The 25,818-nt window shown below is 60.3% G+C and overlaps 2 protein-coding genes and 1 long non-coding RNA gene across 6 annotated transcripts in view; 2 read left to right on the plus strand and 1 right to left on the minus strand.

Moving 5' to 3' along the window:
• Positions 1–3: 3 nt before the first annotated feature.
• RECQL (RecQ like helicase) lies at positions 4–13,546 on the plus strand. 4 transcript variants are annotated; one of them, XM_077267243.1, is made up of 15 exons: positions 4–22; positions 4,966–5,003; positions 5,883–6,074; positions 6,290–6,469; positions 6,576–6,682; positions 6,762–6,960; positions 7,029–7,195; positions 8,853–8,934; positions 9,009–9,157; positions 9,239–9,356; positions 9,437–9,575; positions 9,643–9,734; positions 11,241–11,460; positions 11,658–11,781; positions 12,994–13,546. In XM_077267243.1, exons 2-15 carry the CDS (start codon positions 4,982–4,984, stop codon positions 13,171–13,173), a joined length of 1,971 nt encoding a protein of 656 aa, XP_077123358.1. In that variant the 5' UTR covers positions 4–22; positions 4,966–4,981; the 3' UTR covers positions 13,174–13,546. The 4 variants fall into 4 exon arrangements, with proteins under 4 accessions (XP_077123358.1, XP_077123357.1, XP_077123359.1 ...); XM_077267242.1 differs by lacking the exon at positions 4–22 and adding an exon at positions 29–168; XM_077267244.1 differs by lacking the exons at positions 4–22; positions 4,966–5,003 and adding an exon at positions 29–168.
• PYROXD1 (pyridine nucleotide-disulphide oxidoreductase domain 1) lies at positions 12,957–25,816 on the minus strand. The gene is made up of 12 exons (XM_077267245.1): positions 25,673–25,816; positions 17,103–17,183; positions 16,906–17,025; positions 16,697–16,825; positions 16,548–16,621; positions 15,811–15,980; positions 15,659–15,735; positions 15,456–15,591; positions 14,579–14,691; positions 14,388–14,510; positions 14,171–14,308; positions 12,957–14,057 (listed from the first exon to the last, which is right to left on the minus strand). The coding sequence occupies exons 1-12, from the start codon at positions 25,745–25,747 to the stop codon at positions 13,809–13,811; spliced, it is 1,485 nt and encodes a 494-aa protein (XP_077123360.1). The 5' UTR covers positions 25,748–25,816; the 3' UTR covers positions 12,957–13,808.
• LOC143777157 (uncharacterized) overlaps positions 17,949–25,818 on the plus strand; it is a 68,975-nt gene continuing 61,105 nt past the window's right edge. The window contains exon 1 of the long non-coding RNA XR_013215982.1: positions 17,949–18,060. This is a non-coding gene — a long non-coding RNA (uncharacterized LOC143777157). The remainder of the gene's footprint in view (positions 18,061–25,818) is intronic.

Raw genomic sequence — 25,818 nt, forward strand, 5'->3', positions numbered from 1 at the left:
GCTGGCGTGCGTGACGTTAAAAGTAAGCGCCTTCCGTGATTGGTCGGTTTCCTGAGAGGAATGCTGCCGCCTGAGAGTGTGGGGTTTTGGATCCCGGTAACGTTCGGTACAGACTGAGGGCGGGAAACCTTCCCGGTGCTGCCCGCATCCCTGACACAACCGTGTGAGGTAGAATATAATATAGAATATACAGGGAGCGGCGGACCGCTGACGTGACGTCACCAGGCAGCCGGGACCCGGGCACGTATCTGGGGTCTGTGTGCACCGGGCGACCACCGGAGCCAGGAGACACCGGCCGCGGAGCCGAGGCGGAGAGGACGGGTCGTGGTGGCGGAGAGGACGGGTCGTGGTGGCCGCTGCGGCTTCTGTGGTTTTTTGTTTCTCGTGCGGCCTTTGCAGTTTTCTGTGGCTTCTTCCCCTGCGGCCTTTGCAGTTTTCTGTGGCTTCTTCCCTGCGGCTTCTCGTGTGGCCTTTGCAGTTTTCTGTGGCTTCTTCCCCTGCGGCCTTTGCAGTTTTCTGTGGCTTCTTCCCTTTGGCTTCTCGTGCGGCCTTTGCAGTTTTCTGTGGCTTCTTCCCTGCGGCTTCTCGTGCGGCCTTTGCAGTTTTCTGTGGCTTCTTCCCCTGCGGCCTTTGCAGTTTTCTGTGGCTTCTTCCCCTGCGGCCTTTGCAGTTTTCTGTGGCTTCTTCCCCTGCGGCCTTTGCAGTTTTCTGTGGCTTCTTCCCCTGCGGCCTTTGCAGTTTTCTGTGGCTTCTTCCCCTGCGGCCTTTGCAGTTTTCTGTGGCTTCTTCCCCTGCGGCCTTTGCAGTTTTCTGTGGCTTCTTCCCCTGCGGCCTTTGCAGTTTTCTGTGGCTTCTTCCCCTGCGGCCTTTGCAGTTTTCTGTGGCTTCTTCCCCTGCGGCCTTTGCAGTTTTCTGTGGCTTCTTCCCTTTGGCTTCTTGTGCGGCCTTTGCAGTTTTCTGTGGCTTCTTCCCTGCGGCTTCTCGTGCGGCCTTTGCAGTTTTCTGTGGCTTCTTCCCCTGCGGCCTTTGCAGTTTTCTGTGGCTTCTTCCCCTGCGGCCTTTGCAGTTTTCTGTGGCTTCTTCCCTTTGGCTTCTCGTGCGGCCTTTGCAGTTTTCTGTGGCTTCTTCCCCTGCGGCCTTTGCAGTTTTCTGTGGCTTCTTCCCCTGCGGCCTTTGCAGTTTTCTGTGGCTTCTTCCCCTGCGGCCTTTGCAGTTTTCTGTGGCTTCTTCCCTTTGGCTTCTCGTGCAGCCTTTGCAGTTTTCTGTGGCTTCTTCCCTGCGGCTTCTCGTGCGGCCTTTGCAGTTTTCTGTGGCTTCTTCCCCTGCGGCCTTTGCAGTTTTCTGTGGCTTCTTCCCCTGCGGCCTTTGCAGTTTTCTGCGGCTTCTTCCCTTTGGCTTCTCGTGCGGCCTTTGCAGTTTTCTGTGGCTTCTTCCCTGCGGCTTCTCGTGCGGCCTTTGCAGTTTTCTGTGGCTTCTTCCCCTGCGGCCTTTGCAGTTTTCTGTGGCTTCTTCCCTTTGGCTTCTCGTGCAGCCTTTGCAGTTTTCTGTGGCTTCTTCCCTGCGGCTTCTCGTGCGGCCTTTGCAGTTTTCTGTGGCTTCTTCCCCTGCGGCCTTTGCAGTTTTCTGTGGCTTCTTCCCCTGCGGCCTTTGCAGTTTTCTGTGGCTTCTTCCCTTTGGCTTCTCGTGCGGCCTTTGCAGTTTTCTGTGGCTTCTTCCCTGCGGCTTCTCGTGTGGCCTTTGCAGTTTTCTGTGGCTTCTTCCCCTGCGGCCTTTGCAGTTTTCTGTGGCTTCTTCCCTTTGGCTTCTCGTGCGGCCTTTGCAGTTTTCTGCAGCTTCTTCCCTGCGGCTTCTCGTGTGGCCTTTGCAGTTTTCTGTGGCTTCTTCCCCTGCGGCCTTTGCAGTTTTCTGTGGCTTCTTCCCCTGCGGCCTTTGCAGTTTTCTGTGGCTTCTTCCCTTTGGCTTCTCGTGCGGCCTTTGCAGTTTTCTGCGGCTTCTTCCCTGCGGCTTCTCGTGCAGCCTTTGCAGTTTTCTGTGGCTTCTTCCCTGCGGCTTCTCGTGCGGCCTTTGCAGTTTTCTGTGGCTTCTTCCCCTGCGGCCTTTGCAGTTTTCTGTGGCTTCTTCCCCTGCGGCCTTTGCAGTTTTCTGTGGCTTCTTCCCTTTGGCTTCTCGTGCGGCCTTTGCAGTTTTCTGTGGCTTCTTCCCTGCGGCTTCTCGTGTGGCCTTTGCAGTTTTCTGTGGCTTCTTCCCCTGCGGCCTTTGCAGTTTTCTGTGGCTTCTTCCCCTGCGGCCTTTGCAGTTTTCTGTGGCTTCTTCCCTTTGGCTTCTTGTGCGGCCTTTGCAGTTTTCTGTGGCTTCTTCCCCTGCGGCCTTTGCAGTTTTCTGTGGCTTCTTCCCTTTGGCTTCTTGTGCGGCCTTTGCAGTTTTCTGTGGCTTCTTCCCTGCGGCTTCTCGTGCGGCCTTTGCAGTTTTCTGTGGCTTCTTCCCCTGCGGCCTTTGCAGTTTTCTGTGGCTTCTTCCCCTGCGGCCTTTGCAGTTTTCTGTGGCTTCTTCCCTTTGGCTTCTCGTGCGGCCTTTGCAGTTTTCTGTGGCTTCTTCCCTGTGGCTTCTCGTGTGGCCTTTGCAGTTTTCTGTGGCTTCTTCCCCTGCGGCCTTTGCAGTTTTCTGTGGCTTCTTCCCTTTGGCTTCTTGTGCGGCCTTTGCAGTTTTCTGTGGCTTCTTCCCTGCGGCTTCTCGTGCGGCCTTTGCAGTTTTCTGTGGCTTCTTCCCCTGCGGCCTTTGCAGTTTTCTGTGGCTTCTTCCCCTGCGGCCTTTGCAGTTTTCTGTGGCTTCTTCCCCTGCGGCCTTTGCAGTTTTCTGTGGCTTCTTCCCTTTGGCTTCTCGTGCAGCCTTTGCAGTTTTCTGTGGCTTCTTCCCTGCGGCTTCTCGTGCGGCCTTTGCAGTTTTCTGTGGCTTCTTCCCCTGCGGCCTTTGCAGTTTTCTGTGGCTTCTTCCCCTGCGGCCTTTGCAGTTTTCTGTGGCTTCTTCCCCTGCGGCCTTTGCAGTTTTCTGTGGCTTCTTCCCTTTGGCTTCTCGTGCAGCCTTTGCAGTTTTCTGTGGCTTCTTCCCTGCGGCTTCTCGTGCGGCCTTTGCAGTTTTCTGTGGCTTCTTCCCCTGCGGCCTTTGCAGTTTTATGTGGCTTCTTCCCCTGCGGCCTTTGCAGTTTTCTGTGGCTTCTTCCCTTTGGCTTCTCGTGCAGCCTTTGCAGTTTTCTGTGGCTTCTTCCCTGCGGCTTCTCATGCGGCCTTTGCAGTTTTCTGTGGCTTCTTCCCCTGCGGCCTTTGCAGTTTTCTGTGGCTTCTTCCCTTTGGCTTCTCGTGCAGCCTTTGCAGTTTTCTGTGGCTTCTTCCCTGCGGCTTCTCGTGCGGCCTTTGCAGTTTTCTGTGGCTTCTTCCCCTGCGGCCTTTGCAGTTTTCTGTGGCTTCTTCCCTTTGGCTTCTCGTGCGGCCTTTGCAGTTTTCTGCGGCTTCTTCCCTGCGGCTTCTCGTGTGGCCTTTGCAGTTTTCTGTGGCTTCTTCCCCTGCGGCCTTTGCAGTTTTCTGTGGCTTCTTCCCCTGCGGCCTTTGCAGTTTTCTGTGGCTTCTTCCCTTTGGCTTCTCGTGCGGCCTTTGCAGTTTTCTGCGGCTTCTTCCCTGCGGCTTCTCGTGTGGCCTTTGCAGTTTTCTCTGGCTTCTTCCCCTGCGGCCTTTGCAGTTTTCTGTGGCTTCTTCCCCTGCGGCCTTTGCAGTTTTCTGTGGCTTCTTCCCTTTGGCTTCTCGTGCGGCCTTTGCAGTTTTCTGTGGCTTCTTCCCTGCGGCTTCTTGTGCGGCCTTTGCAGTTTTCTGTGGCTTCTTCTCCTGCGGCTTCTCGTGCGGCCTTTGCAGTTTTCTGTGGCTTCTTCTCCTGCGGCTTCTCGTGCGGCCTTTGCAGTTTTCTGTGGCTTCTTCCCCTGCGGCCTTTGCAGTTTTCTGTGGCTTCTTCCCCTGCGGCTTCTCGTGCGGCCTTTGCAGTTTTCTGCGGCTTCTCGTGCGGCCTTTGCAGTTTTCTGTGGCTTCTTCACCTGCGGCTTCTCGTGCAGCCTTTGCAGTTTTCTGTGGCTTCTTCCCTGTGGCTTCTCGTGCGGCCTTTGCAGTTTTCTGTGGCTTCTTCCCCTGCGGCCTTTGCAGTTTTCTGTGGCTTCTACCCTGTGGTTTCTCGTGCGGCCTTTGCAGTTTTCTGCGGCTTCGGCTGAGCTGTGTTGTAAGACTACCAATAATTCCTGTGTGACCCGTGAATCCAGGAGACCTGTCTGCAGATCAGTGATGGCCGGCGGCTGCACAGACGTCACATGAGGGAATTTGTACATAAAACTGTAATTTATTGACAGGCGAATAATAAAGACGTAACTACACAGAGAGACGATGAGCTCTGACTGCGGATTGTGTAGCGAGGGGATGGGGGATGACAGGTCCGTGCCGGGGGGGATGACAGGTCCGTGCCGGGGGGGGATGACAGGTCCGTGCCGGGGGGGGATGACAGGTCCGTGCCGGGGGGGATGACAGGTCCGTGCCGGGGGGGATGACAGGTCCGTGCCGGGGGGGATGACAGGTCCGTGCCGGGGGGGGATGACAGGTCCGTGCCGGGGGGGGATGACAGGTCCGTGCCGGGGGGGATGACAGGTCCGTGCCGGGGGGGACGACAGGTCCGTGCCGGGGGGGACGACAGGTCCGTGCCGGGGAATGACAGGTTCGCGCTGGGTCACGTCTGCCGCTATCTGATAGGAGACGATTCTGATGACGGATGCACTGACTACGATCACAGCCGCAGTATAAGGCCGTCCTGTGCAGGCGCCATTTTCAGTGTTTGTGGTTTGCACAATCCGCTGCTGGCTGCAGTGTGAACCTCTCCTGGGGGACGGAAGTGTCTGTGACCTCGGCCGCCATCTTGCTGACCTCTTTGATTCCTCCACAGTGATTAGCTGCAGGACATGGCGAGCAGCGACCTCCCCGGTACGTAGCCGTCAGTCTTCCTTCTGGTTTTAATCCGCTGCTCACACCCAAAGCTGAAAATCAAAAATTCAATGTTGCCTATAGGTCAAAAGGAATCAAGGTTGTTTGGTATGTGTGTTAGTGGTTGGTTTTCATGGTTTTAATGATATTGATTAAAGGTATGTTTTATCTATTATATCAAAAAGGATTTTTGGTCACTTGTTGCATACTCACACCCAAAGCTGCAGCTTCCTACTTGCATCATTTATGGGGCAGGGGTGAGGAAAGCTCCGGAGGGGGGAGGGGGGGGGGCAGCGGGTGTGTGAGGAGAGCCCCCCGGGGGGGGGGGGCAGTGGGTGTGTGAGGAGAGCCCTTGGGGGGAACTGGCAGATGTGTGAGTGGAGCCCCGGAGGGGCGGGTGTGTGAGGGGAATTGCAGGGGCTGGAAGGGAGGCCCTTGTGTGTATGTGTGTCTGGCGGATGTGTGAGGGGAGCCCCGGGGGCCGGTGTGTGTGTGGCTGGCGGATGTGTGAGGGGAGCCCCGGGGGCGGGTGTGTGTGTGGCTGGCGGATGTGTGAGGGGAGCCCCGGGGGCGGGTGTGTGTCTGGCTGGAGGATGTGTGAGGGGAATCCCAGGGGCTGGAGGGAGGTGGTTGTGTGAGGGGAGCCCCAGGGGGGTTGGATGTGTGAGGAGAATCCCAGGGGCCGGGGGGCGGTGGTTGTGTGAGGGGAGCCCCAGGGGGGTTGGATGTGTGAGGAGAATCCCAGGGGCCGGGGGGGCGGTGGTTGTGTGAGGGGAACCCCGGGGGTTGGATGTGTGAGGAGAATCCCAGGGGCAGGTGGTTGTGTGAGGGGAGTCCGGCTCGGGATGATACCTGCTGACCTCACCCTCCCCTTCCCAGCCCTGGTGGAGCAGCTGGATGATGTGAGCTCGGAGCTGCAGGCCATAGAGGTGCAGATCCAGGAGCTGCTGGAGAGACAACAGGAGCTGCTGCAGAAGAAGAGCGCGCTGAAGAAGAGCATCCAGAGGCTGTCCGAGGGGGCCGGGCCCAGCGCTGAGAATGAGGGTCCTGAAGAGGACTGGAACCGGCAAGGTGCGGTTTTGGAGGGGCTGTTACGTTTTGCGTAGTGGGGGCCGCCCAGCTTTCCCAGACTCCTGTGTGGCTGCACTGTTCACTGACAGCTATGAGGGTTGTGTCGTGGTGGCCATGTTGGTTGTCGGGGAGCGTTCCTCCTATGCTCGGTTGTCAGTTCTTCCTCCTTCCCACCTGGTTTCGGCTGTGATTCTCATGTTTCGCCCGTCTTGCAGATTTCTTGTGGTCTCAGACACTGACGGAGACGCTGCAGACCTGCTTCCATCTGGACTCCTTCCGACCCTTACAGCTGGAGACCATCAACGCCACCATGGCCGGAAAAGACGTCTTCCTGATTATGCCGACAGGCGGAGGGAAAAGTCTGTGTTACCAGCTGCCAGCGATGTGCTCGAAAGGTGAGACTGCGGGTGTCGGCACCGGGTTGTCAGAGCTCCGCCACGTCCCAGGCTGTAAGCAGTGCGAGGAGCCGGGTGCTGCTCATGTCTCCCAGTTTTCTTTCAGGGTTCACCTTGGTGATCTGCCCGCTGGTGTCCTTGATGGAGGATCAGCTCATGGTCCTGGAGCGTCTGGGGGTCTCGTCCACCTCCGTGAACTCCGCGAGCAGTAAGGTGTGTACCTGGGGTGATGTGGGTTGGTGGGAGGCCTCGCCCCGTTTTGCCCTGTCTCACCCTGCTCTCCGCGGCACAGGATCACGTGAAGTGGGTGCACAGAGAGATGGTAGACCGTAACTCCCAGCTGCGGCTGCTGTACGTCACCCCGGAGAAGATCGCCAAGAGCAAGCTGTTCATGTCGCGGCTGGAGAAGGCGTATCAGGGTGGGCGGCTGGCCCGGATCGCTATCGACGAGGTCCACTGCTGCAGCCAGTGGGGCCACGACTTCCGACCTGGTGAGCAGATGGGCCTGGGGCGGGGGATTGGGGAGGTGGTGATGATGATGATGGTTGTCTTCCTCCAGACTACAAGACTCTGGGCATCCTGAAGCGCCAATTCCCCAACGCCCCAATAATCGGACTGACTGCCACGGCCACCAGCCACGTTCTGAAGGACGCCCAGAAAATCCTGTGTGTACAGAAGCCGCTGACATTCACCTCCTCCTTCAACCGACCCAACCTGTTCTACGAGGTACACAGCCGGGCTCTGGGGGTGGCGGGAATCGGGGGGCTGCACTACTGAGACCTCCGCAGTGTACGAGGTACACAGCCAGGCTCTGGGGGCAGCCGGAGCCGGGGGGCTGCACTACTGCGACCTCCGCAGTGTACGAGGTACACAGCCGAGCTCTGGGGGCGGCGGGAGTCGGGGGGCTGCACTACTGCGACCTCCGCAGTGTACGAGGTACACAGCCAGGCTCTGGGGGCGGCGGGAGTTGGGGGCTGCACTACTGAGATCTCCGCAGTGTACGAGGTACACAGCCAGGCTCTGGGGGCAGCGGGAGTCGGGGGCTGCACTACTGAGACCTCCGCAGTGTACGAGGTACACAGCCGGGCTCTGGGGTGGCGGGAATCGGGGGGACTGCACTACTGCGACATCCGCAGTGTAAGAGGTACACAGCCAGGCTCTGGGGGCGGTGGGAGATGGGGGGGCTGCACTACTGCGACCTCCGCAGTGTACGAGGTACACAGCCGGGCTCTGGGGGCAGCGGGAGTCGAGGGTTGCACTACTGCGACCTCCGCAGTGTACAAGGTACACAGCCAGGCTCTGGGGGCGGCGGGAGTCGGGGGCTGCACTACTGAGACCTCCGCAGTGTACGAGGTACACAGCCGGGCTCTGGGGGCGGCGGGAATCGGGGGGCTGCACTACTGAGACCTCCGCAGTGTACGAGGTACACAGCCAGGCTCTGGGGGCAGCGGGAGTCGGGGGCTGCACTACTGAGACCTCCGCAGTGTACGAGGTACACAGCCGGGCTCTGGGGTGGCGGGAATCGGGGGCTGCACTACTGAGACCTCCGCAGTGTACGAGGTACACAGCCAGGCTCTGGGGGCAGCGGGAGTCGGGGGCTGCACTACTGAGACCTCCGCAGTGTACGAGGTACACAGCCTGGCTCTGGGGTCGGCGGGAGTCGGGGGCTGCACTACTGAGACCTCCGCAGTGTACGAGGTACACAGCCGGGCTCTGGGGACGGTGGGGGTCGGGGGCTGCACTACTGAGACCTCCGCAGTGTACGAGGTACACAGCCTGGCTCTGGGGGCGGCGGGAGTCGGGGGCTGCACTACTGAGACCTCCGCAGTGTACGAGGTACACAGCCGGGCGGTGGGAGTCGGGGGCTACACTATTGAGACCTCCGCAGTGTACGAGGTACACAGCCAGGCTCTGGGGGCGGCGGGAGTCGGGGGCTGCACTACTGAGACCTCCGCAGTGTACGAGGTACACAGCCGGGCTCTGGGGGCGGTGGGAGTCGGGGGCTGCACTACTGAGACCTCCGCAGTGTACGAGGTACACAGCCGGGCTCTGGGGGCGGTGGGAGTCGGGGGCTGCACTACTGAGACCTCCGCAGTGTACGAGGTACACAGCCAGGCTCTGGGGGCGGCGGGAGTCGGGGGCTGCACTACTGAGACCTCCGCAGTGTACGAGGTACACAGCCGGGCTCTGGGGACGGTGGGGGTCGGGGGCTGCACTACTGAGACCTCCGCAGTGTACGAGGTACACAGCCAGGCTCTGGGGGCGGCGGGAGTCGGGGGCTGCACTACTGAGACCTCCGCAGTGTCTGTTGCCTGGTGATTGGGTGCTGACTCAGTGGTGCAGACTCGGGCCTCGGCCCTGACACTGACGTCTTATCTTCTAGGTTCGGCCCAAACCCTCTTCTTCTAACGACTTCATTGAGGAGATTGTGAAGCTGATTAATGGCCGGTACAAGGGCCAATCAGGTGATGTGTACGGGGCCCCTGGGAACCTTGCGCTGCGGCCCCTACTCCCTTATTAACCCTTTCTCTTCTTACAGGAATCATTTACTGCTTTTCTCAGAAAGACTCGGAACAAGTGACGATGAGTCTGCAGAAGCTCGGGGTCCGGGCCGGGACCTACCACGCCAACATGGAGCCGCGGGACAAGACCAAAGTGCACACGTTGTGGACCGAAAACAAGATCCAGGTGCGTCGTCCGCGGGAGCTGGGTGACCGCTGGGAGTTGTAGTGCAGCTGCCATCACTCGCCACTGTCGTGTGTCCTGCAGGTCGTGGTGGCCACCGTGGCTTTTGGGATGGGGATCGATAAATCGGATGTGAGGTTTGTGATCCATCACACAATGAGCAAATCGCTGGAGAACTATTACCAGGAGAGCGGCCGAGCAGGTACCGGAGCTGACAACCTGCCCGTGCGTGTGAGGGGTTGTCAGCCTGGTGGTGACATCACACGGCCGCTGTATTGTCAGGGCGGGATGACCAGAGGGCCGACTGCATCCTGTACTCAGGGTTTGGGGATATCTTCCGGATCAGCTCCATGGTGGTGATGGAGAACGTGGGGCAGCAGAAGCTTTATGAGATGGTGGGATACTGCCAGGAAGTGACCAAGTGAGTGACTGCAGCTGAGGATGGGGGGCCGCAGGGTGGTCGCCGCACTGATCACGTTTCCCCCCAGGTGCAGACGCGTCCTGATTGCTCAGCATTTCGATGAGGTGTGGGACTCGACGCACTGCAATCAAATGTGTGATAACTGCTGCAGTGAATGGGGTGAGTGATGGGGCGAGTGGTCCGACCCCTGCACAGGGCCAGGCAGTGGGGGGGCGAGTGGTCTGACCGCTGCACAGGGCCGAGCAGTGGGGGAGCGAGTGGTCCGACCCTCGCACGGAGCCGATCAGTGGGGGAGCGAGTGGTCCGACCCCTGCACAGGGCTGATCAGTGGGGGAGCGAGTGGTCCGACCCCTGCACAGGGCTGATCAGTGGGGGGGCGAGTGGTCCGACCCCTGCACAGGGCCGAGCAGTGGGGGAACGGGTGGTCCGACCCCTGCACAGGGCCGATCAGAGCGGGAGTGGTCCGACCCCTGCACAGGGCCGGGCAGTGGGGGAACGAGCGGTCCGATCCCTGCACAGGGCCGATCAGTGGGGGGGGCGAGTGGTCCGACCCCTGCACAGGGCCGATCAGTGGGGGGGATGAGTGTTGTGAACTCCGTTTTCAGGCTCCCTCTTGTGGTCACAGATGGTATTGTGACTTTGTTTTTTTGGCTCCCCCTGGTGGTTTGGTTTATTATCCTGCGGGTCTGCTGGATCAGCTGCCTCGTTATTCACCAGGGAGGTTCCTATTTAGCTCTGCTTCACCTCCACTTGTTGCCGGCTGTCAATGTATTCAGTGCTATTCTGATTACTCCTGATTATCTCGTTTTCTGCCTCTTCAGGATAAGCTAAGTTCTGTTTGATTATTTTTTGCTCATCTGCCTACAATATGATTTCTGTGTAAGATGAGTCTAGTCCAGCTTGCTAATATGTGATTTCTTGTTGCTGGTAAGCTCTGGGGTACGGAGTTGCTTCCCCCGCACCGTTAGTTGGTGCGGGGGCTCGAGCAATCTCTGCGTGGATATTTTGAATAGGGTTTTTTATTGACCGCACAGTTCCCTTTCTATTTTCTGCTTTCTAGTGTTAGCGGGCCTCATTTGCTAAATCTGATTTCATCTCTGTGTTTGTGCTTTCCCCTTAACTCACCGTTAATATTTGTGGGGGGCTATTCTATATCTTTGGGATCATTCCACTGAGGCAAGAGAGGACTTTCGATCCCTCTAGGAATAGTCAGTTTCTCAGGCCGTGAAGAGACGTCTAGGATTTTCAGGTAACGTTCCACGGCTGCCTATAGTTGTTTGCGGATAGGATCAGGTTGCGGTCAATCTAGTTACCACTTCCCCAGAGCTAGTCGTCTGTTCAGTTACTTAGCTAGTTCGTCCTGCGATCCTTGCCACTAGGATCATAACAGCTGATCAGTGGGGGGGCGAGTGGTCCGACCCTTGCACAGTGCCGATCAGTGGGGGGGCGAGTGATCCGACCCCTGCACAGGGCCGATCAGAGCGGGAGTGGTCCGACCCCTGCACAGGGCCGAGCAGTGGGGGAGCGAGTAGTCTGACCCCGCATGGAGCCGAGCAGTGGGGGGGCCAGTGGTCCGACCTATGCACGGAGCCAAGCAGTGGGAGGGCGAGTGGTCCGTCGCCCACAAGGTGCATCTGATGGCGACCCCTGTCCGCTTGTCTCCAGACACTGAGGCGGTGGACGTGGCAGATTTCGGCAGGGACGTGGTGAAGATCCTGCAGCAGGCCGAGCAGATGGACGAGAAGCTGACGCCGCTGAAGCTGATGGACGCCTGGAGCGGCAGAGGAGCCACCAAGCTGCGTGTGGCCCAGGTGCTGCCCCCGCGTCTGCCCCGCGACCAGCTGGAGAGGGTCATCACCCACCTGCTGCTGCAGCAGTACATCAGGTGAGGACCACTACTACTCCCATCCTTCCCTGTAAGTCTGTTCCTTCTCTGATGCCTTCAACTCAGAGGAGGTATGCACGGATACACTGTAACGCCCCCTCAGCTTTGAGAGGTAAACTATGAATGCGGCCCTGCACCGTCAGAAGCCTGAGGGCGGTGCCGCCACGAGCCCATGCGTCCATGTCTTCTCTCCTCAGGGAGGATTTCAGCTTCACGGCGTACGCCACCATCTCCTACATGAAAGAGGGGTCCAAAGCCTCCGCCCTGCGGAGCGAGAAGCACCCCGTCCTCCTCCACAGGCGGAGCGCCACCGCCAGGAAGGTGAGCGTCCGAGGGGTCACAGCTGCATGGAGGGGCCCGGAGATTAGACGGACAACTCGGGGATGATGGGAGTAGTGATACACTGTGATAGGAGATTAGATTGTGAGCTCTGGGGTCAGGGATGATGGGAGTAGTGATACACTGTGTGATAGATTAGATTGTGAGCTCTGGGGTCACGGATGATGGGAGTAGTGATACATTGTGTGATAGGAGATTAGATTGTGAGCTCTGGGGTCGGGGATGATGGGAGTAGTGATACATTGTGTGATAGGAGATTAGATTGTGAGCTCTGGGGTCAGGGATGATGGGAGTAGTGATACACTGTGTGATAGATTAGATTGTGAGCTCTGGGGTCACGGATGATGGGAGTAGTGATACACTGTGTGATAGGAGATTAGATTGTGAGCTCTGGGGTCACGGATGATGGGAGTAGTGATACATTGTGTGATAGATTAGATTGTGAGCTCTGGGGTCAGGGATGATGGGAGTAGTGATACATTGTGTGATAGGAGATTAGATTGTGAGCTCCGGGGTCGGGGATGATGGGAGTAGTGATACATTGTGTGATAGGAGATTAGATTGTGAGCTCTGGGGTCAGGGATGATGGGAGTAGTGATACATTGTGTGATAGGAGATTAGATTGTGAGCTCTGGGGTCAGGGATGAGGGGAGTAGTGATACATTGTGTGATAGGAGATTAGATTGTGAGCTCTGGGGTCGGGGATGATGGGAGTAGTGATACACTGTGTGATAGGAGATTAGATTGTGAGCTCTGGGGTCAGGGATGATGGGAGTAGTGATACACTGTGTGATAGGAGATTAGATTGTGAGCTCTGGGGTCACGGATGATGGGAGTAGTGATACATTGTGTGATAGATTAGATTGTGAGCTCTGGGGTCAGGGATGATGGGAGTAGTGATACATTGTGTGATAGGAGATTAGATTGTGAGCTCTGGGGTCAGGGATGATGGGAGTAGTGATACACTGTGTGATAGGAGATTAGATTGTGAGCTCTGGGGTCAGGGATGATGGGAGTAGTGATACATTGTGTGATAGGAGATTAGATTGTGAGCTCTGGGGTCAGGGATGATGGGAGTAGTGATACATTGTGAGCTGCGGGGTCACGGATGATGGGAGTAGTGATACACTGTGAGCTGCGGAATGATGAGAGTTGGATTTGTGATTTGATTCCTTTTGTATTTTGTGTCCCTAGAAGATAAAGTCACTCACATCGTCTACGTCTCAGGACTACAAGTCTCAGCAGAATTCAGAAAACGCAACAAAGGCCCAGTTGGGGAAGGGAAGTGGTGACCACAGGCGTCCTCCCCCGTCCAGCAGCCCCCGGGCTAAGAAGAGCCGCAGCAGCAGTGAGGTGTCTATTGTCATTGATTGAGGCTTCTTGTGTCGTCCTCTGCTCTGAGGGTTGGCGGCTGATAACAGCGAGGGCTGGTCGGTGCTTGCAGTCATTATTGGGGTACATGATGCTCCTTACCTTGCAGACCTGGGCGTAGTCCTGAACTGTTGGGTGCTGTAGTCCGTAGGCCCCTGCGGTGCCAGAAATCATGGTGCGGTCACATGTGCGGAGACCCGTGCCCCGGCCTCTGATCACTCCCATCATTCGTCTGTGCTGTAGTGATGTTGAGGTTTGTTCTCCGTGGTGCACCTCCAGGGGCTGCAGTTTATGGATATCATTATGTGGGGTGCACTTACTTTCTAGAGACTTTTTTTTTTTTTTTTTTTTTACAGTAAATGGTTCTGTTATAAGACGAGGTGCACAGCGTTGTCTCTTTGCAGGGAAGCTGCGTACACAAAACGGGGAGATCTGCAGCCAACGCAGGTCGGGATCGTGGGGTTTTATTATCCCCCGCACGAGACAGCGGTGTGAATATCTCGGGGGCTTCCCCCTCGTTACTAGACGAGAGCACAGGGGTCCAGCTCTACAGTCTCACACCCTGGGGGAGCAGCACATGGCGGCCATTGTTCTGCCGCACACTGTGACGCAGTCTCCGCTCTGCAGCGTCGTCTCTGTCAGTCGAAGTAATCCTCGATGTCGATGTTGGGGTCCAGCAGATCCGCTCCGTACCCCGACAGATCCATCTGGTTCAAGATCAGGTTCTCGAACGTCTCCTCCAGGTCGGTGTCTCCGATGAGCACTGCCCCCATCATCCGCCCGCTCTGCAGCACCACCTTCACGTACTCCTGGCCCTTGGTGCAGCGCAGCAGCAGCTCATGATCCGCGCCCAGACCCTGCGCATTGTACCTGCCCAACAGGACCACCTGCGGGGAGAGACGGAGGATGGGGAAGAGGTCAGAGACAGAAGGGAGGATGGGGGAGGCCAGGGGGGGGGGGGGGGGGGAGGGGGGGTAGACAGGCGCTGCCCTGTTCCCACCTTATAATTGAAGAACCTCGTGACGTGGGCAAAGAGCTCGAAGCAGAAGTCCATGTCGATGGTGTCGCCGCGGCGGTCGGCCGCCATGCACTTTGCTGCGTACCAGCCCATCTGTCGCGCCTGAGTCCACAGCCGCATCTGCAGGAACCAATCACAGGAGCCATCACTGATGCTGGGTGCGGTCACATGATCGGCCACCTGCTCAGCGGTGCTGTACCTGCTGCCAGTGGGGGCTGGGCGTCCATCCGGCGCTGCACACGTCCCCCGCAGCGTACACGTTCCTCGCCGTCGTCCTCATGTGGTCGTCCACCTTCAGCCCCCCGTCCTCTCCAACATCCAACTGCAAAACACAAAGATCGTTATCCCATCCCCCGCGCCCATCACCCCATCCCCAGCTTATTGTATTACGTCATTTCCGCTGATGAACGGCTCAATGTTCGGGAAAACCCCGGTGGCGCTAACGATGAAGTCACAGCCATAGATTTTACCATTGGTCAGTTCAGCGTAAACCGGCCAATCATCTGCAGAAAAGAGGAGGCAACAATGACAGGAGCAGTGTAAACCGACACAGCGCCCCCAACAGGGAGCAAATGCCGAACATTCCGGAACTTCCTGCAAACACCAGATACAAAGTAAATAATAAAGATACAGTCTGCAGTGCCAGGACTCACCACCAGGTGTCACCAGAGACGAGAATGCAGCCAGTGCAACATTACTGGAGACTACACGCCATTACTCCCTGTTATCAGCCATTACTGGGGGAGGAGACTGTAGGACAGGTGACCACAATCTATTACTCCCTGTTATCAGCCAGTACTGGGGGAGGAGACTACAATCTATTACTCCCTGTTATCAGCCAGTACTGGGGGAGGAGACTACAATCTATTACTCCCTGTTATCAGCCATTACTGGGGGAGGAGACTACAGTCTATTACTCCCTGTTATCAGCCAGTACTGGGGGAGGAGACTACAATCTATTACTCCCTGTTATCAGCCATTACTGGGGGAGGAGACTACAGTCTATTACTCCCTGTTATCAGCCAGTACTGGGGGAGTAGACTGCAGTCTATTACTCCCTGTTATCAGCCAGTACTGGGGAGGAGACTGCAGTCTATTACTCCCTGTTATCAGCCAGTACTGGGGGAGGAGACTACAATCTATTACTCCCTGTTATCAGCCATTACTGGGGGAGGAGACTACAATCTATTACTCCCTGTTATCAGCCAGTACTGGGGGAGGACACTATAGGACAGGTGAGCTCTCTATTAGTCTCTTATCAGGTTACCTGGGTCGGAGGTGGCGCCCGTCTCCGTCTTTCCTCCTGGCACAGACACTGCTGGGATTTTTAACCCCTTGAATTCCTGGTGGAGAAGGACCGTCTGCACTTCACACCCTGTCTCTATGTGGACGCAGTGGGAGATCTGTGGGGAGAGGAGCAGTGACCAGACAGAATATTGGGGGCTGTCGTCCCCCCGTGCAGGTACCAACCTCTTGTGCAGCTCTTAGATCCACTCCGTCGTGCCAGTCTGGGCCCAGAGCGCTGCCGAACCGCCTGTCCGTCCTCCCTGAAATCAACAGCACTGACACTTACATACCACATGTTTTCCCTTTTCCAAATTCTGCCGGACCCCTGCACTCACCGGCGCCCCCCTCGGTGCTGTACTTTGTCCTTTTGCAGGTCTGGGGAGGTTCAGCTTTCGCAGATTTTAGCTGCGGGATGAGAAACTCTGCTGCTCCGGCGTCAAAGAACGTGTTCCCGATGGATTTATCCTTAATGGCCCAAATGACCTGACAGCCTTCTATCTCATACCTGGGAGGAAAGGGAGTGAGGCAGAGGGAGGAGGAGGAAAGGAGAGAGCGAGGGAGGAAGGTGGAAAGAGGAAAGGAGAGAGCGAGGGAGAGGAAGTAAGGAGAGGGGGAGGGAGGAAGGAAAGAGGAAAGGAGAGGGGGAGGGAGGAGGAAGGGGGAGGAAGGAGAGAGCGAGGGAGAGGAAGGAAGGAGGAAAGGAGAGAGCGAGGAAGGAGGAGAAAGGAAGAGGTAAAGGAGAGGGGGAGGGTGGAAGGATGGAAACGAGTGAGCGAGGGGAAGGAAGGAGGAAAGTAGAGAGCGCGAGGAAGGATGGAGAGGAGGAAAGGAGAGAGCGAGGAAGGATGGAAAGAGAGCGAGGGGGAGGGAGGAAGAAATGGAAGGAGAACGAAAGAGGAGGAAAGGAAAGATAAAAAGAGAAGGCAAGAAAGAAAAAGAAAGAGAAAGAAAAATGAAGGGTGGAAAGGCCAAATATGGTGTTCAGGGAGGAGCAGAGAAGGCAGGCGGCCATTTAATGGTGCACACAGCTGACTTCTGGCACTACGTGTCAGCAGACTTTGCTCCTGCTTACACCAGCTCCAGGGCGATCCCGCCGTTCCCCACGACCAGCACTCTCCGCGCCGTCCTCAGATGATGCTGGAACGTCTGTAACATTTATATAACACAGCAGGGTGACTATCGGGAAATGTGTAATGATGGGGGAGGGGTGAGGCCACGTACCTGGGCGCTGTCGGTATCACGGATCCCCAGAACATACGGATTCCCCTCCGTGATGAGCCGAGGCCGCGCTCCTGTGCACACGCAGAGCTGCTCGTAGGTGTAGCAGGTGCCATCCTCTGTGATCAGCGTCTGCAGAAGATCACACAAAAAAAGCGTCATCACCTGCCGTAACTGCCCCCGAGGGGTCGCCCCGCTGTCTGGTTATTCACCTGCTCCTCTGCCTTTAACCCCTTCACGGCCGTGTGCAGCACTCGGATATTCGGGTACTGGGCCTCCAGGGCTCCGCTGCTCTGCTCCTCCACATCAAACTCCTCCAGCGCCCGTGAAACCTGAGGAGGACACCAGTACGCTGAGCGGATAGCGCATCTACACTGGGCGGCGCCATCGCACACTGCCAGCCGCTTACCTGCCTAATATTGGTCACAGCCTTAATCAGCGGCGCCGCGGTCACAAGATAAATGAGATCAGTGGGAAACTGCAGAGAAAGCTGAAAAATGCAGAATTATACATCAGTGACGTCATCTGTCCCCTGATATGGAGCAGAAGCCCTGAGTATGGATGGTGGATCAGGGCCATGGGGAGAAGGGATGACATGCTCTTCCATTTGTTTTACGACCCCCTCCTGTGATGTGGCCTCCTCCTGTGATGCAGACTCTCTCCTGTGATGCGGCCCCCCTCCTGTGATGTGATGCGGTCCCCCTCCTGTGACGCGGACCCCCCCCTGTGACGCGGACCCCCCCCTGTGACGCGGACCCCCCCCTGTGACGCGGACCCCCTCCTGTGACGCGGACCCCCTCCTGTGACGCGGACCCCCCTCCTGTGACGCGGACCCCCCTCCTGTGATGCGGACCCCCCTCCTGTGATGCGGACCCCCCTCCTGTGATGCGGACCCCCCTCCTGTGATGCGGACCCCCTTCTGTGATGTGATCTCCTGTGATGTGGCCCCTCCTGTGATGCGGCCCCCCCTCCTGTGATGCGGCCCCCCCTCCTGTGATGCGGCCCCCCCTCCTGTGATGCGGCCCCCCCTCCTGTGATGCGGCCCCCCCTCCTGTGATGCGGCCCCCCCTCCTGTGATGCGGCCCCCCCTCCTGTGATGCGGCCCCCCCTCCTGTGATGCGGCCCCCCCTCCTGTGATGCGGCCCCCCTCCTGTGATGCAACCCGCTCCTGTGATGCGGCCTCCTCCTGTGATGCGGACTCCCTCCTGTGATGCGGACCCCCTCCTGTGATGTGCTCAGTATGAATAGGAAGCAGCAGCTTTATGTGCTGACACTTTTCTGTCCCTGTGTAATTAGGATCTTCCTGACTTCAGAGCCACATGGCTGATGTCCCAGACTGTGGGGCCACGTACTAGATATGAATATTGGTTAGTAGTGACAGGTGTACGCTCTATAGATATGGAGACATATTTTCGGCATGGTGGCGCAGTGCTGAGTGCAGAACACTTGCTTTGCTCTGCGGTCTGCACATTAGCCCAGAATTAATATCGGCCGGGTGATAACGTTGTATATGTCATGTCTCGTCTAGAAACCTAAAATCATGATAGAAATATGGGGTTAGTATCTCCCGCCTGGGACCTCCAGGGGGGCAGATATCCTTAACATCGGGGATCTCGGCACTTTTCGCACCTGAGCCTCCATCAGAGGTCACCGGGGGAGGTTGGTGGGAGCGGCTGGTACCTGGTAAAAGCTGGTTCTGGCCTAGACCCTATGATCAGTTACCAGTAACGGGCGTCCAATGGGCCTGTGATAAATGATCGGTGGCATCGGTTGTCCCTGGTTATTGTGGAGACTGGCGGTAACTGTACCAGGGGATATATATATATATACTCATGTGCTGGGATGGGAGGTGTATACAGTATACGGTCACTGGGCAGCGCCCAATAACCTGAGAGCAGCCGCGGCCCCGTCCATCAATCGTCAGCCAAGTGTGTGACTGTACTGATGATTGGTGGCAGCGGTGGGATCATAGTACAGATCGGTGGCAGCAGTGGAATATCTTTCCGATCTTCCAGACACCGACAAATGCCAGATGTGACGTCATAGCTGTGAATATTACAGGCAGGCGGAAGGTGTGTGCCCCCGGGTCTCACCCGCTCCGCGCACCTCACTCCCCGAGTCTCACCCGCTCCGCACACGTCACTCCCCGGGTCTCACCTGCTCCGCACACGTCGCTCCCCGGGTCTCACCTGCTCCGCACACCTCACTCCCCGGGTCTCACCTGCTCCGCACACGTCACTCCCCGGGTCTCACCTGCTCCGCACACCTCACTCCCCGGGTCTCACCTGCTCCGCACACCTCACTCCCCGGGTCTCACCTGCTCCGCACACCTCACTCCCCGGGTCTCACATGCTCCGCACACGTCACTCCCGGGTCTCACCTGCTCCGCACACCTCACTCCCCGGGTCTCACCTGCTCCGCACACGTCACTCCCCGGGTCTCACCTGCTCCGCACACGTCACTCCCCGGGTCTCACCCGCTCCGCACACGTTACTCCCCGGGTCTCACCTGCTCCGCACTCGTCACTCCCGGGTCTCACCTGCTCCGCGCACCTCACTCCCCGGGTCTCACCTGCTCCGCACACGTCGCTCCCCGGGTCTCACCTGCTCCGCACACTTCACTCCCCGGGTCTCACCTGCTCCGCACACGTCACTCCCCGGGTCTCACCTGCTCTATACACGTTACTCCCCGGGTCTCACCTGCTCTATACACGTCACTCCCCGGGTCTCACCTGCTCCGCACACGTCACTCCCGGGTCTCACCTGCTCCGCACACGTCACTCCCCGGGTCTCACCTGCTCCGCACACGTCGCTCCCCGGGTCTCACCTGCTCTATACACGTCACTCCCCGGGTCTCACCTGCTCCGCACACGTCACTCCCCGGGTCTCACCTGCTCCGCACACGTCACTCCCCGGGTCTCACCTGCTCTATACACGTCACTCCCGGGTCTCACCTGCTCCGCACGCGTCACTCCCCGGGTCTCACCTGCTCCGCACACGTCACTCCCGGGTCTCACCTGCTCTATACACGTTACTCCCCGGGTCTCACCAGCTCCGCACACGTCACTCCCCGGGTCTCACCTGCTCCGCACACCTCACTCCCCGGGTCTCACCTGCTCCGCACACCTCACTCCCCGGGTCTCACCTGCTCCGCACACCTCACTCCCCGGGTCTCACCTGCTCCGCACACCTCACTCCCCGGGTCTCACCTGCTCCGCACGCGTCACTCCCCGGGTCTCACCTGCTCCGCACACGTCGCTCCCCGGGTCTCACCTGCTCTATACACGTCACTCCCCGGGTCTCACCTGCTCCGCACGCGTCACTCCCCGGGTCTCATCTGCTCCGCACACGTCACTCCCGGGTCTCACCCGCTCCGCACACCTCACTCCCCGGGTCTCACCCGCTCCGCACACGTTACTCCCCGGGTCTCACCCGCTCCGCACACGTCACTCCCGGGTCTCACCTGCTCTATACATGTCACTCCCCGGGTCTCACCTGCTCCGCACACGTCACTCCCGGGTCTCACCTGCTCTATACACGTCGCTCCCCGGGTCTCACCTGCTCCGCACACGTCGCTCCCCGGGTCTCACCTGCTCCGCACACGTCACTCCCCGGGTCTCACCTGCTCTATACATGTCACTCCCCGGGTCTCACCTGCTCCGCACACGTCACTCCCGGGTCTCACCTGCTCTATACACGTTACTCCCCGGGTCTCACCTGCTCCGCACACCTCACTCCCCGGGTCTCACCTGCTCCGCACACCTCACTCCCCGGGTCTCACCTGCTCCGCACACGTCACTCCCGGGTCTCACCCGCTCCGCACACCTCACTCCCCGGGTCTCACCCGCTCCGCACACGTTACTCCCCGGGTCTCACCCGCTCCGCACACGTCACTCCCGGGTCTCACCTGCTCCGCACACGTCACTCCCCGGGTCTCACCTGCTCCGCACACGTCACTCCCCGGGTCTCACCTGCTCCGCACACGTCACTCCCCGGGTCTCACCTGCTCCGCACACGTCACTCCCGGGTCTCACCTGCTCCGCACACGTCACTCCCCGGGTCTCACCTGCTCCGCACACGTCACTCCCCGGGTCTCACCTGCTCCGCACACGTCGCTCCCCGGGTCTCACCTGCTCCGCACACGTCGCTCCCCGGGTCTCACCTGCTCCGCACACGTCGCTCCCCGGGTCTCACCTGCTCCGCACACGTCGCTCCCCGGGTCTCACCTGCTCCGCACACGTCGCTCCCCGGGTCTCACCTGCTCCGCACACGTCACTCCCCGGGTCTCACCTGCTCCGCACACGTCACTCCCCGGGTCTCACCTGCTCTATACACGTCACTCCCCGGGTCTCACCTGCTCTATACACGTCCCTCCCCGGGTCTCACCTGCTCCGCACACGTCACTCCCGGGTCTCACCTGCTCCGCACACGTCACTCCCCGGGTCTCACCTGCTCCGCACACGTCACTCCCCGGGTCTCACCTGCTCTATACACGTCACTCCCCGGGTCTCACCTGCTCCGCACACGTCACTCTCCGGGTCTCACCTGCTCCGCACACGTCACTCCCCGGGTCTCACCTGCTCCGCACACGTCACTCCCCGGGTCTCACCTGCTCTATACACGTCCCTCCCCGGGTCTCACCTGCTCCGCACACGTCACTCCCCGGGTCTCACCTGCTCCGCACACGTCACTCCCCGGGTCTCACCTGCTCCGCACACGTCACTCCCCGGGTCTCACCTGCTCCGCACACGTCACTCCCCGGGTCTCACCTGCTCCGCACACGTCACTCCCCGGGTCTCACCTGCTCCGCACACGTCACTCCCCGGGTCTCACCTGCTCCGCACACGTCACTCCCGGGTCTCACCTGCTCTATACACGTCACTCCCCGGGTCTCACCTGCTCTATACACGTTACTCCCCGGGTCTCACCTGTTCCGCACACGTCACTCCCGGGGTCTCACCTGCTCCGCACACGTCACTCCCGGGGTCTCACCTGCTCCGCACACGTCACTCCCGGGTCTCACCTGCTCCGCGCACGTCACTCCCCGGGTCTCACCTGCTCCGCACACGTCACTCCCCGGGTCTCACCTGCTCCGCACACGTCACTCCCCGGGTCTCACCTGCTCCGCACACGTCACTCCCCGGGTCTCACCTGCTCCGCACACGTCACTCCCCGGGTCTCACCTGCTCCGCACACGTCACTCCCCGGGTCTCACCTGCTCCGCACACGTCACTCCCGGGTCTCACCTGCTCTATACACGTCACTCCCCGGGTCTCACCTGCTCTATACACGTTACTCCCCGGGTCTCACCTGTTCCGCACACGTCACTCCCGGGGTCTCACCTGCTCCGCACACGTCACTCCCGGGGTCTCACCTGCTCCGCACACGTCACTCCCGGGTCTCACCTGCTCCGCACACGTCACTCCCCGGGTCTCACCTGCTCCACACACGTCACTCCCCGGGTCTCACCTGCTCCGCACACGTCACTCCCCGGGTCTCACCTGCTCCGCACACGTCGCTCCCCGGGTCTCACCTGCTCCGCACACGTCGCTCCCCGGGTCTCACCTGCTCCGCACACGTCGCTCCCCGGGTCTCACCTGCTCCGCACACGTCGCTCCCCGGGTCTCACCTGCTCCGCACACGTCGCTCCCCGGGTCTCACCTGCTCCGCACACGTCGCTCCCCGGGTCTCACCTGCTCCGCACACGTCGCTCCCCGGGTCTCACCTGCTCCGCACACGTCGCTCCCCGGGTCTCACCTGCTCCGCACACGTCGCTCCCCGGGTCTCACCTGCTCCGCACACCTCACTCCCCGGGTCTCACCTGCTCCGCACACGTCACTCCCCGGGTCTCACCTGCTCCGCACACGTCACTCCCCGGGTCTCACCTGCTCCGCACACCTCACTCCCCGGGTCTCACCTGCTCCGCACACCTCACTCCCCGGGTCTCACCTGCTCCGCACACGTCACTCCCCGGGTCTCACCTGCTCCGCACACGTCACTCCCCGGGTCTCACCTGCTCCGCACACGTCCCTCCCCGGGTCTCACCCGCTCCGCACACGTCACTCCCGGGTCTCATCTGCTCCGCACACGTCACTCCCCGGGTCTCACCTGCTCCGCACACCTCACTCCCCAGGTCTCACCTGCTCCGCACACGTCACTCCCCGGGTCTCACCTGCTCCGCACACGTCACTCCCGGGTCTCACCTGCTCCGCACACGTCACTCCCCGGGTCTCACCTGCTCCGCACACGTCACTCCCCGGGTCTCACCTGCTCCGCACACGTCGCTCCCCGGGTCTCACCTGCTCCGCACACGTCCCTCCCCGGGTCTCACCCGCTCCGCACACGTCACTCCCGGGTCTCATCTGCTCCGCACACGTCACTCCCCGGGTCTCACCTGCTCCGCACACCTCACTCCCCAGGTCTCACCTGCTCCGCACACGTCACTCCCCGGGTCTCACCTGCTCCGCACACGTCACTCCCGGGTCTCACCTGCTCCGCACACGTCACTCCCCGGGTCTCACCTGCTCCGCACACGTCGCTCCCCGGGTCTCACCTGCTCCGCACACGTCGCTCCCCGGGTCTCACCTGCTCCGCACACGTCGCTCCCCGGGTCTCACCTGCTCCGCACACCTCACTCCCCGGGTCTCACCTGCTCCGCACACGTCACTCCCCGGGTCTCACCTGCTCCGCACACGTCACTCCCCGGGTCTCACCTGCTCCGCACACCTCACTCCCCGGGTCTCACCTGCTCCGCACACCTCACTCCCCGGGTCTCACCTGCTCCGCACACGTCACTCCCCGGGTCTCACCTGCTCCGCACACGTCCCTCCCCGGGTCTCACCCGCTCCGCACACGTCACTCCCGGGTCTCATCTGCTCCGCACACGTCACTCCCCGGGTCTCACCTGCTCCGCACACCTCACTCCCCAGGTCTCACCTGCTCCGCACACGTCACTCCCCGGGTCTCACCTGCTCCGCACACGTCACTCCCGGGTCTCACCTGCTCCGCACACGTCACTCCCCGGGTCTCACCTGCTCCGCACACGTCGCTCCCCGGGTCTCACCTGCTCCGCACACGTCGCTCCCCGGGTCTCACCTGCTCCGCACACGTCGCTCCCCGGGTCTCACCTGCTCCGCACACCTCACTCCCCGGGTCTCACCTGCTCCGCACACGTCACTCCCCGGGTCTCACCTGCTCCGCACACGTCACTCCCCGGGTCTCACCTGCTCCGCACACCTCACTCCCCGGGTCTCACCTGCTCCGCACACCTCACTCCCCGGGTCTCACCTGCTCCGCACACGTCACTCCCCGGGTCTCACCTGCTCCGCACACGTCACTCCCCGGGTCTCACCTGCTCCGCACACGTCCCTCCCCGGGTCTCACCTGCTCCCCGCACGTCCCTCCCCGGGTCTCACCTGCTCCGCACACCTCACTCCCCGGGTCTCACCTGCTCCCCGCACGTCCCTCCCCGGGTCTCACCTGCTCCGCACACGTCGCTCCCCGGGTCTCACCTGCTCCGCACACCTCACTCCCCGGGTCTCACCTGCTCCGCACACCTCACTCCCCGGGTCTCACCCGCTCTATACACCTCACTCCCCGGGTCTCACCTGCTCCGCACACCTCACTCCCCGGGTCTCACCTGCTCCGCACACGTCACTCCCCGGGTCTCACCTGCTCCGCACACGTCACTCCCCGGGTCTCACCTGCTCCGCACACGTCCCTCCCCGGGTCTCACCTGCTCCCCGCACGTCCCTCCCCGGGTCTCACCTGCTCCGCACACCTCACTCCCCGGGTCTCACCTGCTCCCCGCACGTCCCTCCCCGGGTCTCACCTGCTCCGCACACGTCACTCCCCGGGTCTCACCTGCTCCGCACACCTCACTCCCCGGGTCTCACCTGCTCCGCACACCTCACTCCCCGGGTCTCACCTGCTCCGCACACGTCACTCCCCGGGTCTCACCTGCTCCGCACACGTCCCTCCCCGGGTCTCACCCGCTCCGCACACGTCCCTCCCCGGGTCTCACCCGCTCTATACACCTCACTCCCCGGGTCTCACCTGCTCCGCACACGTCACTCCCCGGGTCTCACCTGCTCCGCACACCTCACTCCCCGGGTCTCACCTGCTCCGCACACCTCACTCCCCGGGTCTCACCTGCTCCGCACACGTCACTCCCCGGGTCTCACCTGCTCCGCACACGTCCCTCCCCGGGTCTCACCCGCTCCGCACACGTCCCTCCCCGGGTCTCACCCGCTCTATACACCTCACTCCCCGGGTCTCACCTGCTCCGCACACGTCACTCCCCGGGTCTCACCTGCTCCGCACACCTCACTCCCCGGGTCTCACCTGCTCCGCACACCTCACTCCCCGGGTCTTACCTGCTCCGCACACGTCGCTCCCCGGGTCTCACCTGCTCCGCACACCTCACTCCCCGGGTCTCACCTGCTCCGCACACCTCACTCCCCGGGTCTCACCCGCTCTATACACCTCACTCCCCGGGTCTCACCTGCTCCGCACACATCACTCCCCGGGTCTCACCTGCTCCGCACACGTCGCTCCCCGGGTCTCACCTGCTCCGCACACCTCACTCCCGGGTCTCACCTGCTCCGCACACCTCACTCCCCGGGTCTCACCCGCTCCGCACACGTCACTCCCCGGGTCTCACCTGCTCCGCACACGTCACTCCCCGGGTCTCACCTGCTCCGCACACGTCACTCCCCGGGTCTCACCTGCTCCGCACACGTCACTCCCCGGGTCTCACCTGCTCCGCACACGTCACTCCCCGGGTCTCACCTGCTCCGCACACGTCACTCCCGGGTCTCACCTGCTCCACGCACGTCCCTCCCCGGGTCTCACCTGCTCCCCACACGTCCCTCCCCGGGTCTCACCTGCTCCGCACACGTCACTCCCGGGTCTCACCCGCTCCGCACACGTCACTCCCCGGGTCTCACCCGCTCCACGCACGTCCCTCCCCGGGTCTCACCTGCTCCGCACACGTCACTCCCGCGATTCCCCCTCCGACCACCACGATCTTCCCCTTCTCCGCAGCAGACGCCATATTTCCGGGTACAAGTCGTCGGTGGGCGGGCTTTGTGACGTCCTGTTATCTGATTGGCTCACATCATCGCT

This window comes from Ranitomeya variabilis, chromosome 5, assembly GCF_051348905.1.
Source record: "Ranitomeya variabilis isolate aRanVar5 chromosome 5, aRanVar5.hap1, whole genome shotgun sequence".
Taxonomy (NCBI): Eukaryota; Metazoa; Chordata; class Amphibia; order Anura; family Dendrobatidae; genus Ranitomeya; species Ranitomeya variabilis.

What these genes read in the sequence shown, in the direction of transcription:
- RECQL (XM_077267241.1), top strand. Translation starts at nt 5,075, where the DNA reads ATGTTGCCTATAGGTCAAAAGGAATCAAGGTTGTTTG. An exon ending in GGGCCACGACTTCCGACCTG is followed by an intron (nt 6,961 to 7,028) that starts GTGAGCAGATGG and finishes GTCTTCCTCCAG; the next exon opens with ACTACAAGACTCTGGGCATC. An exon ending in CCAGGAGAGCGGCCGAGCAG is followed by an intron (nt 9,357 to 9,436) that starts GTACCGGAGCTG and finishes CTGTATTGTCAG; the next exon opens with GGCGGGATGACCAGAGGGCC.
- PYROXD1 (XM_077267245.1), bottom strand. Translation starts at nt 25,747, where the DNA reads ATGGCGTCTGCTGCGGAGAAGGGGAAGATCGTGGTGGTCGGAGGGGGA. An exon ending in CTGTGACCAATATTAGGCAG is followed by an intron (nt 17,026 to 17,102) that starts GTAAGCGGCTGG and finishes TGTCCTCCTCAG; the next exon opens with GTTTCACGGGCGCTGGAGGA. An exon ending in CGTTCATCAGCGGAAATGAC is followed by an intron (nt 14,511 to 14,578) that starts GTAATACAATAA and finishes TGTGTTTTGCAG; the next exon opens with TTGGATGTTGGAGAGGACGG.